The sequence below is a fragment of the Sapajus apella genome, unplaced genomic scaffold, assembly GCF_009761245.1.
Source record: "Sapajus apella isolate SASKATOON/1434 unplaced genomic scaffold, GSC_monkey_1.0 scaffold9, whole genome shotgun sequence".
In the NCBI taxonomy this organism is placed as follows: domain Eukaryota; kingdom Metazoa; phylum Chordata; class Mammalia; order Primates; family Cebidae; genus Sapajus; species Sapajus apella.
Genome location: NW_022436949.1, coordinates 44,033,008 through 44,045,576, shown reverse-complemented (window position 1 = coordinate 44,045,576; position 12,569 = coordinate 44,033,008). Strand labels below are relative to the sequence as shown.

Genomic DNA, 12,569 nt, shown 5'->3' with positions numbered 1-12,569 from the left:
AATAAGTGATGGCACACCCACGTTCATTGCAGCATGGCTCACGATGGCCAAGAGGTGACAGCAACCTAAGTGTCCATCCATGGAGGAATGGATAGTGGAGACGTGGTGAATACACACAACGGAAATGGCACTCCGCCTTAAAACCGAGGGAACTCCTGTTGTATGCCAACACACAGATGAACGTCGAGGACATTATGCTGAGTGAAATAAGCCAGTCACAAAAAGACAAAGACTGCATGATTCCACTTACTTGATGAAGCGTCTAAAGAAGACTCTTACTAACAGAAAGAAGAACAGGGATGGGGAAAGGGAACTGGGGAGTTTTTTAATGGGTATAGAGTTTCCATCTCACAAGATAAAAAAATTCTAGGGATCTGCTCTACAAGGAAGTGTGTGTGGTTAACACTTCTGAACTATACACGTACAAATAGTTAAGATGATACATTTTATGTTATTTGTTTCTGACCACAAGTTTTAAAATAATGATAACAGTGAAGATGATGACGGTAACAAGTTTCCGTAAATAATGCTTTTGGAACACTTTAATGGATCCCAGACACTGGGCTGCATGCTAAGAGACTGTCAAGCAATGTCTGTGGGTGGAGGGGAAAATCCAGCTGCTGCTGATGACTCTCACAGGGTGAGATGCTCTTCCTCAGTCCACACAAGCAAAACTGGCCTGTGGCTCTTCCAAAACAGATTCTGTCAGATGACTCTCTGGTCATCATTTCTGCCACTGTGTTTTATTTGCATTTTTGGAACTTTCATTGCATTTGGATCTATAACTATTATTGAATCCTGGCCAACAAGGTGAAACCCCGTCTCTACTAAAAATACAAAAATTAGCTGGGCATGGTGGCACGCACCTGCAGTCCCAGCTACTCGGGAGGCTGAGGCAGGAGAACTGCTTGAACCCAGGAGGCGGAGGTTGCAGTGAGCTGAGATCGTACCACTGCACTCCAGCCTGGGTAACAACAGCGAAACTCTGTCTCAAAACAAAACACACAAAAAAACTATTATTGAAGTTATAGATTTCACATGTTGTAAGTGCAGAGCTCACTGGATTTTTACAAACTGGTTGTTCCCATGGAACCAGCATCCAGATCAAGAAAGAGAACACAGCCGAGACCCTTGCAGCAATCCCTATAACCCCTCTGGTCATTTACACCATCCCCTCTAATATCACAGAGTGATTCTGTCAAAAGAACTGTTTCTTTTTTTTTTTTTGAGACAGTTTCACGCTGTCACCCAAACTGGACTGCAGAGGAACGACCTCAGCTCACTGCAACATCTGCCTCCTGGGTTCAAGCGGTTCTGCTGCCTCAGCCTCCCAAGTAGCTGGGATTACAGATGCATGCCACCATACCCAGCAATTTTTATATTTTTAGTAGGGACAGGGTTTTACTATTTTGGCCAGGCTGGTCTTGAACTCCTGACCGTACGTGATCCTCCTGTCTTGGCCTCCCCAAGTGTTGGGATTACAGGCATGAGCCACCACACCTGGCCTCAAAACAACTTTTAAAAATTGAGGTGGGGGAAAAAATAAATAAATAAATAAATAAATAAATAAATAAATTGAGGTGGGTAGATCACCTGAGGTCAAGAATTTGAGACCAGCCTGGCCAACATGGTAAAACCCTGTCTCGGCTGGGTGTGGTGGCTCACACCTATAATCCCAGCACTTTGGGAGACCGAGGCAGGTGGATCACAGTCAGGAGTTTGAGACCAGCCGGACCAACAAGGTGAAACCTGTCTCTACTAAAAATGCAAAAAATTAGCCAGGCGTGGTGGCGCGTGTCTGTAAACCCAGCTGCTCAGGAGGCTGAGTCAGGAGAATCGCCTGAACCCTGGGGGCAGAGACAGCAATGAGCTGAGATCGCGCCACTGTACTCCAGCCTGGGCAACAGACCAAGAGACTCCGTCTCAAAAACAAACAAACAGACAAACAAAAAACTGTCTCTACTAAAAATACAAAAATTAGCTGGGTGTGGTGGTAGACGCCTGTAATCCCAGCTACTTGGGAAGCTGATGCAGGAGGATCACTTGAACCCAGGAGGCAGAGGCTGGAGTCAGCCAAACTCACACCACTGCACTCCAGCCTGGGCAACAGAGTGAGACTCTCCGTCTCAAATAATAATAATAATAATTAATAATAATAGTTTTCTGCCATTGGCTCAGGCTGGAATTCTGTAATTGACAGAGAAGGGAGGGACATCTGTGGCATTCAGTGGAGACATCAGGCTGGTCTCAAACTCCTGACCTTGTGATCCACCCGCCTCAGCCTCCTTGTTCTAGACAGAGCCGAGTTTCAATCCCATTTCTTTGCTGTGTGCCTTTGGGAGAAAGACTTAACCTCTTTAGGGCTTAACTTCCTCATGAGCAAAAGGGGATATAAAGCGCCAGTGCAGAAATAGATGAGCCACTGGATGTGAACCCAGCACTGCGTCTGCACTTAGCTCTCTAGAGCCTGTGCGGGTGGACTACGGCTTTCTGTTATACAAAGTTCTGCTGGAACAAAGACACACATTCCTTCTCATATTATCTATGGCTGCTTTTGCACAAGGGGAGACTCGAACAGCTGCAGCAGAGACCGCATGGCCTGTAAGGTACTATCTGCTCCTTTACTAGGAAGGTGTGGCCCCTGCTCTAGAATGTGGGTCACGTGTGCTGCTATACCCACAGGGACTAGAACACTCCAGTACATAAGAAGTACTCATGCAGTGGCCTTTGTGTGATGTGTGACAAATAAACACTTGCTTCTTTAAGTCATCGACAGTGGGTTTTTTTATTTTGCAGTTGAATACATTCCTAAACAATATTATAAGAAAGGAGTGAAATCATAAAAATGAAGCCTGGTAGCAACCTGAAAGAAGTCGGCCCCGCCTGGTACCTAGAAATCAAAATAAGCTTACAAGTTCTAACGAAAGAGAAGCACCCATGGTGAACAGGAAAAAAATTAAACTTGGAGTCAGGAGAACACAGAATCGTAGCTGTGCCGTTAGCTAATTGGTAGATTCAGACATGCGGAAATTCTCGGCATCTTAGTGCCTCAGCTGTGAAGCCCAAACACCGCTGGCGATTTCTGGTTTGGACAAACAGCTCCTGCAGGACTGGGACTGGACAAGATCGGAGTCAGGAAACCCATCGGGAGCTTCAAGGAGTTCAGGCAGGCACTGAGCAGGGTTGTTGGAAATAATGAGATAATACTATCTTCAGGTGTTTTGAGAATCATCATTTTACCATGAAATAAGGGCGTGAAACAATATTCCACAGAACTTGCTACACTAATTGTTTCCCCGGACTCTCTTAAGATGCTGTGTATGCCTAATGAATGGAAACCGGAACTACTTCTTGCTAGCTATCACTTTATCTCACTTTCATGTGAAGTCTGATGCCACACACAGGGCAGGCACAAAATAATTTTTAGATGAACAGGAGAATGCAGAATGAGATTTGGCAGGTCTGTGGTCATATGCCACACTGGAAAAAGGGCTGGGAGTCAGGGAAGCTAGGATTTAAAGTACAAACCTGAAAACAACCGAGTGTTTGGAGGTGGGAAGAAATTGAGAAAATACACCTTGCTCTCATTTTTGGGCCCGTGACAGATCGCTCATTTGCCACCTGCTCTGCTCTGCTCTGAGGTGGTCTCGATCTGCACGACCTCTTAGGGCTCTGCCCTTACATGCTGCCTTGCCACCTGTGGTCACCTTCTCGTCACAATGAAGTTTCTCATCCCATTTCAGAGCGTCCACAGACATTCATAATAATCATAAGATTCCTGAATCCAAATTTCCACCCAGATCTCTTTCCTGTGCTCCAGGAAATACACCTTCTGGCACTGCCTGCTGGATGTCTCCACTGAATGCCACGGATGCCCCTGCCTCCTCAAGCTGGCATGAGACTCATCTTCACCCCCGAGCATGGTCTTCCCCAGGGATGGGCACTACTGTCCACCCAGGCTGCAAAGCTGAAAAACTAAGCCTCTCTGAGCCCTCTCCTTCACAAGTGTATTCATTCAGTCACATCCTCTCTTACTGCCCCCAACCCCAATCTCCGGAATCCATCCAGCTCCTGCCAGCCCCTCAAGTTTCCCTTTCTTCTAGCCAGCACCATTCGCGGCCAGACTCATTGCTACAGCCTAATGGCTTTCTTGACACCAGTCTGGTTCTATTCCAGTGTAATTTAATTCAACTATACTATACTGTATTGTATTCTTATGTATTATTTTAGACAGAGTCTCGCTCTGTCACCTAGGCTGCAGTGCAATGACACAATCTTGGCTCACTGCAACCTCCGCCTCCCGGGTTCAGGTGATTCCCCTGCCTCAGCCTCCCGAGTAGCTGGGACTACAGGCACATGCCACCATGCCTGGGTAATTATATTTTAGTAGAGATGGGGTTTTACCATGTTAACCAGGATGGTCTCAATCTCCTGACCTTGTGATGTGCCCTCCTGGACCTCCCAAAGTGCTGGGATTACAGGCATGAGCCACCGCACCCAGCCCAGTTCTCGTTCTAAACCAGAACTCAGATAACATCACACTCTCTTATAAAAGCATTAACAGCTTCTCAAACACATTAGTTTGAGTATAGAACTGTGAGGGCTGATAGAAAACCCTTGGCTCAATGTGATGACCCAGCACTTGAAACATGGCTAGTTGGAAGCAAGAGGTGTTGAGGTCACATACACACCAGATTTGAAGACTCTGCAGACAAAACAGACAGTGTGAAAACACCTCATTGTAGTTATTTAGACTGACTGTGTGTTCAAATGACAATGTTTCTGGATATATGAGGTTATATAAAATATATTTTAAAGTGAATTTCACCTGGTCGTTTGACCTTTTTATCGTATTGCTAGAAAAGTTAAAATTGCACATGTGGCTTATTTCTCCTGACTGCAACAGCCTAGAAAGCCCTTCACCACACGGCTCCCCACTGAGCTTCCAACTTTCCTTCTCCCATTGCCTTTACCATTGCCCTTCTTGTCCCTTTCAATTCTGGCCTCTGCAGGCTCCTGAATAGCCCACTTGCTTTCTAGTTTTTGTACATGGGGTGCCTCATCTATCTGGTACATTCTTTCTATTAGATCGAGTCCTCCTGGTCTCCCGGGACGCGGGTTTGCAGAAGGCTCTCCTGAACTCAAATGGTGTTTGTTATCCCCACTGCCCAGCACTACCGCTCTCGGGGAGCACCTGTCGCACATCCTCTATTTGCAGGGCCCCCCACCTGGATCATAAATTCCCTGTGTCTCACTCACTATTGAATCTGCTGTGCAGGGACCAGTAGAAGTTCCAGGAACTCAGCATGCATAGAACCAAAGAATAAAAACATAGCCAATGAACGTATAGCCCCAAAAGGTGCTTAATAAAAGGTAGACTCAGGCCATGCGCGGTGGCTCACACCTGTAATCCCAGCACTCTGGGAGGCCGAGGCGGGCGGACACCCTGAGGTTGGGAGTTTGAGACCAACCTGGCCAATATGGAGAAAGTCCATCTCTACTAAAAGTACAAAATTAGCCTGGTGTGGTGGTGGGCACCTGTAATCCCAGCTGCTCTGGAGACTGAGGCAGGAGAATCGCTTGAACCTGGGAGATGGAGGTTGCAGTGAGCTGAGACTGCACCACTACACTCCAGCCTGGACAACAAGAGCAAAACTCCGTCTCCAAAAAGGAAAAAAAAAAAAAAGGGTAGACTCATATAGGATTAAGTAAGCACCATCAACCCAAAAATATTTAAAAAAAAAAAAAAATACCAGGAAGCTATGCTCTACCTTTTGAATTCAATTTTGGTGAAATCTTTTTCCAGAAAACTCTGACATATTTAACAACTTTAAAATGGTTGGACCCAATGATTGGCTAATTCGGCACCACTGGATTTGAACAACTGAACACCTGGCTACGAGCACAAACAGAAACGTAGTACTCAGTTCACTGGGGCAACATTGGTAATAGCAAAATACCGACAAAAGCCAAGTATTCCATCATTTACAATGGAAGTTGTAAATTACACATACCTCTTTGGTGGAATGGCGTACAGCCATGAAAAAGAAGGAAATGGACTCCACGTGCTGAAAAGGAAAGATTTCCCTGCAGCAGGGAGGGAAAGCAGAGGGCAATAGTATTTCCTCACATATGTGTATTTCAAAGATATATGTTTGCATATGCATCTACACAGAATTTATCAGAAATATACTCAAGGATATGTATATTCACAAGGTATTAGCTTCTGGAGGCAGAGGTGGGAGGGCAGTGATCACTGTGTGCCAGCTTTGGACTTGCTAATCATATACATGAATATTTTTATTACAAAACACATTAATGAGGGCTTTCTGGTGTTTTTCCCTCTATTTCTGCATGACCACAGAAAAGCACCAATTATTTCACTGCCCTGCCCATCCCCCCACCATGATGAACAGACAGTAAAATAGCAACATTAAGTTGACATCACCTACCGTGATCTTTTTGTGATCAGGAAACTCGAGGCCAAAATAGTCACCTTCCACGAGGTTGAGGTGGCTGCAAACGGCATCCAGCAGCACCTTCCCAGGAGCTCTTTGCTGCGGGCAGAAACAACAGGGTTAACCCTGAGGCAGGCAGGGATGAAAACAAACCACAGCTTGCTGCGGGAAACCGCTGGATTCCCAAGTCTACGGGTCCTTCACAGCTTGCCACCACCCGCCACCATGACACCAGGAACACCAGCCAGCCCCATCTACACCTCTGTGCCTGCTTTTCCCCAAACTGGATGCAAATCTCTTAGCATTTTCTTCCCACTCCAATATCACTCCTCCCCACTTTTTCAATTAATCGACTATCTTTTCAGAGTAGTTTTAGGTTTGCAAAAAGAAGTTCTTCCCACCACACAGTGTAACCATTATTAACATTAGTGGTAGAGACTTGCTACCACAGCGGGGCCAATGTTGACACAGTATCATCACTCGCCCTCCATAACTCACATAAGCCTGCTCTGTGTGCTGTAAAGTGCTATGACAAGTGTTGTGACCTGTCTGCATCACAGTATCATACAAAATAGTTTCACTGCATTATATGAGTTTCACCCTCAAAATCCTGTTTTCCAGCTGTTCATCCCTTCCTCCCCCTCATCTCTGGTGACCACTGATCTTACTGTCTCTATAGTTTGTCTTTTCCAGAATGTCATCTAGCTGGACTCTTATAGTATGTAGCCTTTGTGGACTGCCTTCTTTCATTCAGAAATATGCATATAAAGTCCCTCCATGTCTTTTTTTTTTTTGAGATGGAGTTTTGATCTTGTTGACCAGGCTGGAGTGCAACTGAACGATCTCAGCTCACTGCAACCTCTGCCTACTGGGTTCAAGCAATTCTCCTGCCTCAGCCTCCCAAGTAGCTGGAATTACAGGCATGCGCCACCATGCCTGGCCAATTTTGTATTTTTAGTAGCAATGAGGTTTCTCCATGTTGGCCAGACTGGTCTCAAACTCCCAAACTCAGGTGATCTGCCTGCCTCAGCCTCCGAAAGTACTGGAATTACAGATGTGAGCCACTGTGCCTGGCCCCCTCCGTGTCTTTTTATGGCTCAGTAGCTTGCTTATTTATTTATTGAGACAGAGTCATGCTTTTGTCACCCAAGCTGGAGTGCAATGGCACGATCTCAGCTGACTATAGCCTCCGCCTTCCAGGCTCAAGCAATTCTCCTCCCTCAGCCTGCCGAGTAGCTGGGATTATAGGCACCCCAGCTAATTTTTTTGTATTTTTAGTAGAGACGGGGTTTCACCATGTTGGCCAGGCTGGTCTCCAACTCCTGATCTCAGGTGATCTGCCCACCTCGGCCTCCCAAAGTGCTGGGATTATAGGTCTGAGCCATCATGTCTGGCCCTCTCCATGTCTTTTTACGGCTCGGTAGCTAGCTAGCTACTGAGTTATCGATTGCACTATATTACAGATGATTTAGTATCTATGTGTCTATGTCCCCAATTAATTTCAGGCCACTTTTTCATCTCTGTATTCTTATTGCCTAGCACAGCACCTGGCAATCATCAATGTCTGCTGAAATCAATACTATTCATGAATTTGCTATACACTGCATCTACAGGGAAAGGGAATATTATATATAAGAACTCAAGTTCTACCCTGAAGAGTTTAGCTAGCTAGCTTGCTTGCTCATTCATTCATTTATTCATTCATTCATTCATTCATTCATTCATTCATTCATGAGTCTTGCTTTTGTCGCCCAGGCTGGAGTACAATGGCACAATCTAAGTTCACTGCAGCCTCCACCTCCTGGGCTCAAGCAATTCTCCTGCCTCGGCCTCCCAAGTAGCTGGGATTACAGGCACCCACCATCACGCCTGGCTAATTTTTTGTATTTTTAGTAGAGATGGGGTTTCATCATGTTGGCCAGGCTGGTCTTGAACTCCTGACCTCAGGTGATCCACCCACCTCGGCCTCCCAAAGTGCTGGGATTACAGGCGTGAGCCACCACGCCTGGCCAGCTTATTTATTTTTACTGTGGAATAACATCCCACTGTCTGGATATAATACAGTTCATTCATCTACTGAAGGACATTTTGGTTGCTTCCAGTTTTGGCAATTATGAATACAACTGTTATAAATATTTGTGGACAGGTTTTCTGTGAATGTTAACTTTTCAACTCATGACCCCAGGCCTTTCTTTGTGACAGTCAAAGCCCTGTCCCTGTGCCTCTCTCCTTCTCCACAAATATGACATGGATGGTTTCCTTCTCTACATTCCAGTAGCACCCTGCTCTATCTCAACGAGACTATACGAAGATTGAAGGGAAAGCGTGTATTTTTTTCATCTCTGTATCACAATGCCTAACTGCCAACCGATTTTGTTGAAATGAATGAACAACTCAATAACAGTTATCCATTCCACTGTATTACAGATGGTTTAGTAACTATGTGTCTATGTCCCCAATTAATTTCAGGCCACTTTTTCATCTCTGTATTCTTATTGCCTAGCACAGCACCTGGCAATCAATCAATGTCTGCTGAAAGCAATACTATTCATGAATTTTCTAGACACTGGATCTACAGGGAAAGGGAATATTATATATAGAACTCAAGTTCTACCCTGAAGAGCTCAGAATCAGAGACTGATAGTAAAATGGATCAATTCCACCATATAGATCAAATCTTGGGAAACAGATGCTTCCAAAACACGGCCATTCAGTTACTTGTTTTATACTTCTACCCTCTTCCCTGAGACAAGCAGAGCATTTTAGGAACCAGTCAGTAACCCAGGAGACTGAGCGACAGCAGGAGTCAAAGCCTGCTGAGGACACGGATGGGCGCGTCCATGAGCCTGGACCAGCATGAACAGAGGAGTCAAGAAAGATGCTGCTTGGTGTTCAACATTAAGCACATTTTGGGTTTTGTTTTTTTTAAACAGATGCCACTTTACTCCCCCACACTTGCCCTCACTGCAATCCAGGAGATGCATATTCTCTACGGATGATTCCAAACTCTCCAGATCTGACATGCCTGGTCCAAGGATCACTGGCAGAGTCATGCCACCTGCATGAATGTCAGGAGTCACATGTGATTACGTGGAACCCTCTTCTTTCCGGACAAGCTCTCCTATTCTCCAGGCATGGATATCCAGAGGAAACAGCTCAGGAGAGCAGAATGGATCACTGGTCACCAGTCTTATTTTCCACCAATCTTATTTTGCTACAGCAATGTGCCCTGTTTCCGACGTACAGGGTCAGAGTAGCATTTCCCACCCAGGTCAAGGAAGGGAGCAATGCCCTGCTCTATTCCAGTCCCTGATCTTGGGTTTGAGTCCCCATACTAGCTGCCAAGAGCTGCATGGTTAACTTGCGATCAGCAACTAATTCTGGGTCCACCTCTCACTCCAGTAAAATCTGTAGACATTAATAAGAACATTATAGACCAGGTGGTGGCTCACGCCTGTATTCCCAGCACTTTCCGAGGCCAAGGTGGGTGGATCATTTGAGGTCAGGAGTTCGAGACCAGCCTGGCCAACATGGTGAAACCCCAACTCTACTAAAAATACAAAAATTAGCCGGGTGTAGTGCTGCGCGCCTGTAATCCCAGCTGCCAGGAGGCTGAGACAGGAGAATAGCTTGAACCAGGGAGGCGGAGTTTGCAGTGAGCCACTATACTCCAGCCTGGAAAAAAGAACATTATGAAAATGGGCCAAAGGATAAGAACTTGTGGAAGAATTCCCATACTCTCAGATTTTCTTTTAAAGGAAGAACACATTCCAGTTTCACAACCTTCTTTCTCACAACTCTTGACATTTCCTATTTGTGATGAAAATAAACCACCAATTATCTGACCAGCTGGCAAGCACTCACATTTCCCAAAGAATTCCTGGAACTAAGGGAATTTGATAACTTCATCTAGATTTACAGAGTCTGGGAAATGAGACTTAACAATTCAACACTAGAAATCTCAAAAAGTAAAACAAAACAAAAACTAATACACAATGAATGTCTTTATGGACGTGGCATTAAAGTGAGCGCTTTAGAAGAGAGGAGAGGGAGAGTTTGCATCTACACTGGGTACTTCACGGAGTCAGCAGAGGTTTCTGTGAATGTACGGAGCACATTTTGGTGATAAGATGAGGGTGTGTTGAGTCCTAGAACCTGCAGCCTCGCCCCAGCATTGCACACTCCTTAGGTTCTGTCAGAGACAAGTGAAGCAATGACGATTAACTACCTGCAGTGTCGGGTTTGCAGCAGAGACTTACGATCTAGCTAATAAATGACAAATTGATCCTTAAATTTTTTGTTAAAATTTATCATTTTATAGAAATGTTTATAGAAAATGACTTTTCTGCGGCAACAAAATTTTTATAGGGCAATGTCAACTTATAGTTTCAATAACATCTTTATAGCTTCTAAAATTCATCTGTAAAAGAGATGTCCATAAAGCATTCTACGAATTCCCCTGTGAATGCTGGCTCTATCTATGGTTGTAAGGAAACTCCATATGTAACATCACTGAAATCTACAAGGGTTTAAACGCACCCAATACATGACAATGGCATGGGTAAATGGCTCTACAATGGTGATATGGTTTGGCTCTGTGTCCCCACCCAGATCTCATGTTGAATTGTAATTCCCAATGTTGGGGAGGGACCTGGTGGGAGGTAACTAGATCATGAAGGCAGATCTCCCCCTTGCTGTTCTCCGGACAGTGAGGAGTTCTCATGAGATTTGATGGTTTAAAAGTGTGTGGCAACTCTGCCTTTGTTCTTCCTCTCTCTCCTGGTCCTCCATGGTAAAACATGCTTATCTTCCTTCATCTTCTGCCAAGGCTGTAAGTTTCCTGAGGCCTCCCAGTCAGGCTTCCTGTACAGCCTGTGGAACTGTGAGTCAAGTAAACCTTTCTTCATAAATTACCCAATCTCAGGTAGTTCTTCGTAGCACTGTGAGAATGCACGAATGCCAATGTGCTACATGGCCTCTGCAATAACAGAGCACCAGGCAGCTAAGGCTAAAGGGCCTCCAGACATAAAGATACCCTAATAGTCAAGGACTTCCTCTCTCTTTCTTTTAGGATTTGGTACTGAACTATTTAAGTGTGTCAATGCACACCGGTTAAAGTCTGCTTCTGAGGAAGCTTCTCAGAGAAGACGGGCAGAGAAAGAGCTTGTATTTCACTAAGAAAATGACTCTTTTTTCCTATAGTAAGTTTACTTCATCAGCCTGCAGCATAATTTCTCTGTAGTTACTGCCCGTGAGTTTTTGAACCTCATTCTGAAAGTAATTCTGTTCCATGTCACATTCCAGAATACAAAATGGTGCAGCCACTAGGGAAAAACAGTATGGCAGTTTTTCTAAATAACAAAAAAAGTCTTATCCTAGGATGCAGCAATCCCACTTCTGGGTATACAACGAAAATAACTGAAAGCAGGGTCTTGTACATCCACATTCACAGAAGAATTGTTCACAAGAGCCAAAACCTAGAAGCAACCCAAGTGTCCACTGAAAAATGAATGGATCAGTATGTGGAGGATGATTACACACAGCGGATTCAGCCTTCAAAAGGAAGGAGGCTCAGGAACAGGGTATATCACGAATGAAACTTACAGACACTATTCTAATTGAAATAAGCCAGTCATCAAAGGACAAATATTATATGATTCCACTTAAATGAGGTACCTAGAGTAGGCAAATTCATAGAGACAGAAAGTGGAATGGGGGTTGCCAGGGGCTTTGGGGAGGGGGAATGGGGAGATGGTGATTAACAGAATCAGAGCTTCAGTTTCGCAAGCTCAGAAGAGTTCTGGGGATGGATGGTGGTGATAATTGCGCAACAATGTGAACGCACTTAATGGCCCTGAACTGCACAGGTAAAAATGGTAAATTTTTTTTACCGTTTTACCACAATTTAAAAAATGCAGAAAGGGGGAAGAAGTACTTGAGGAATGATGGTCATATCTATAAACAACTGAAAACGGTTATCCACAACACAATGTTTTAACTCTACTTTTAAAGATAAGAAAATAAAGAATCTATTTTCTTTACATCAGATCTTAGAAAAATATTAGGGGGTAAGACCTTATCGCATGGGGAAAATGGGTGAAAATCCACGTG

General features: G+C 44.6%; 1 protein-coding gene across 6 annotated transcripts in view; it reads right to left on the bottom strand.

The window, feature by feature from the left end:
• Positions 1-12,569, bottom strand: part of FARP1 (FERM, ARH/RhoGEF and pleckstrin domain protein 1) — a 319,198-nt gene that overhangs the window by 102,582 nt on the left and 204,047 nt on the right. For all 6 annotated transcript variants that reach the window (XR_004268890.1, XM_032277520.1, XM_032277519.1 and 3 more), the window contains exon 3: positions 6,453-6,557. Coding sequence is in view for 5 of the 6 variants with exons in the window: in XM_032277520.1 (XP_032133411.1) it covers positions 6,453-6,557 (105 nt within the window). In the remaining variant the exon portion in view is untranslated. The remainder of the gene's footprint in view (positions 1-6,452; positions 6,558-12,569) is intronic.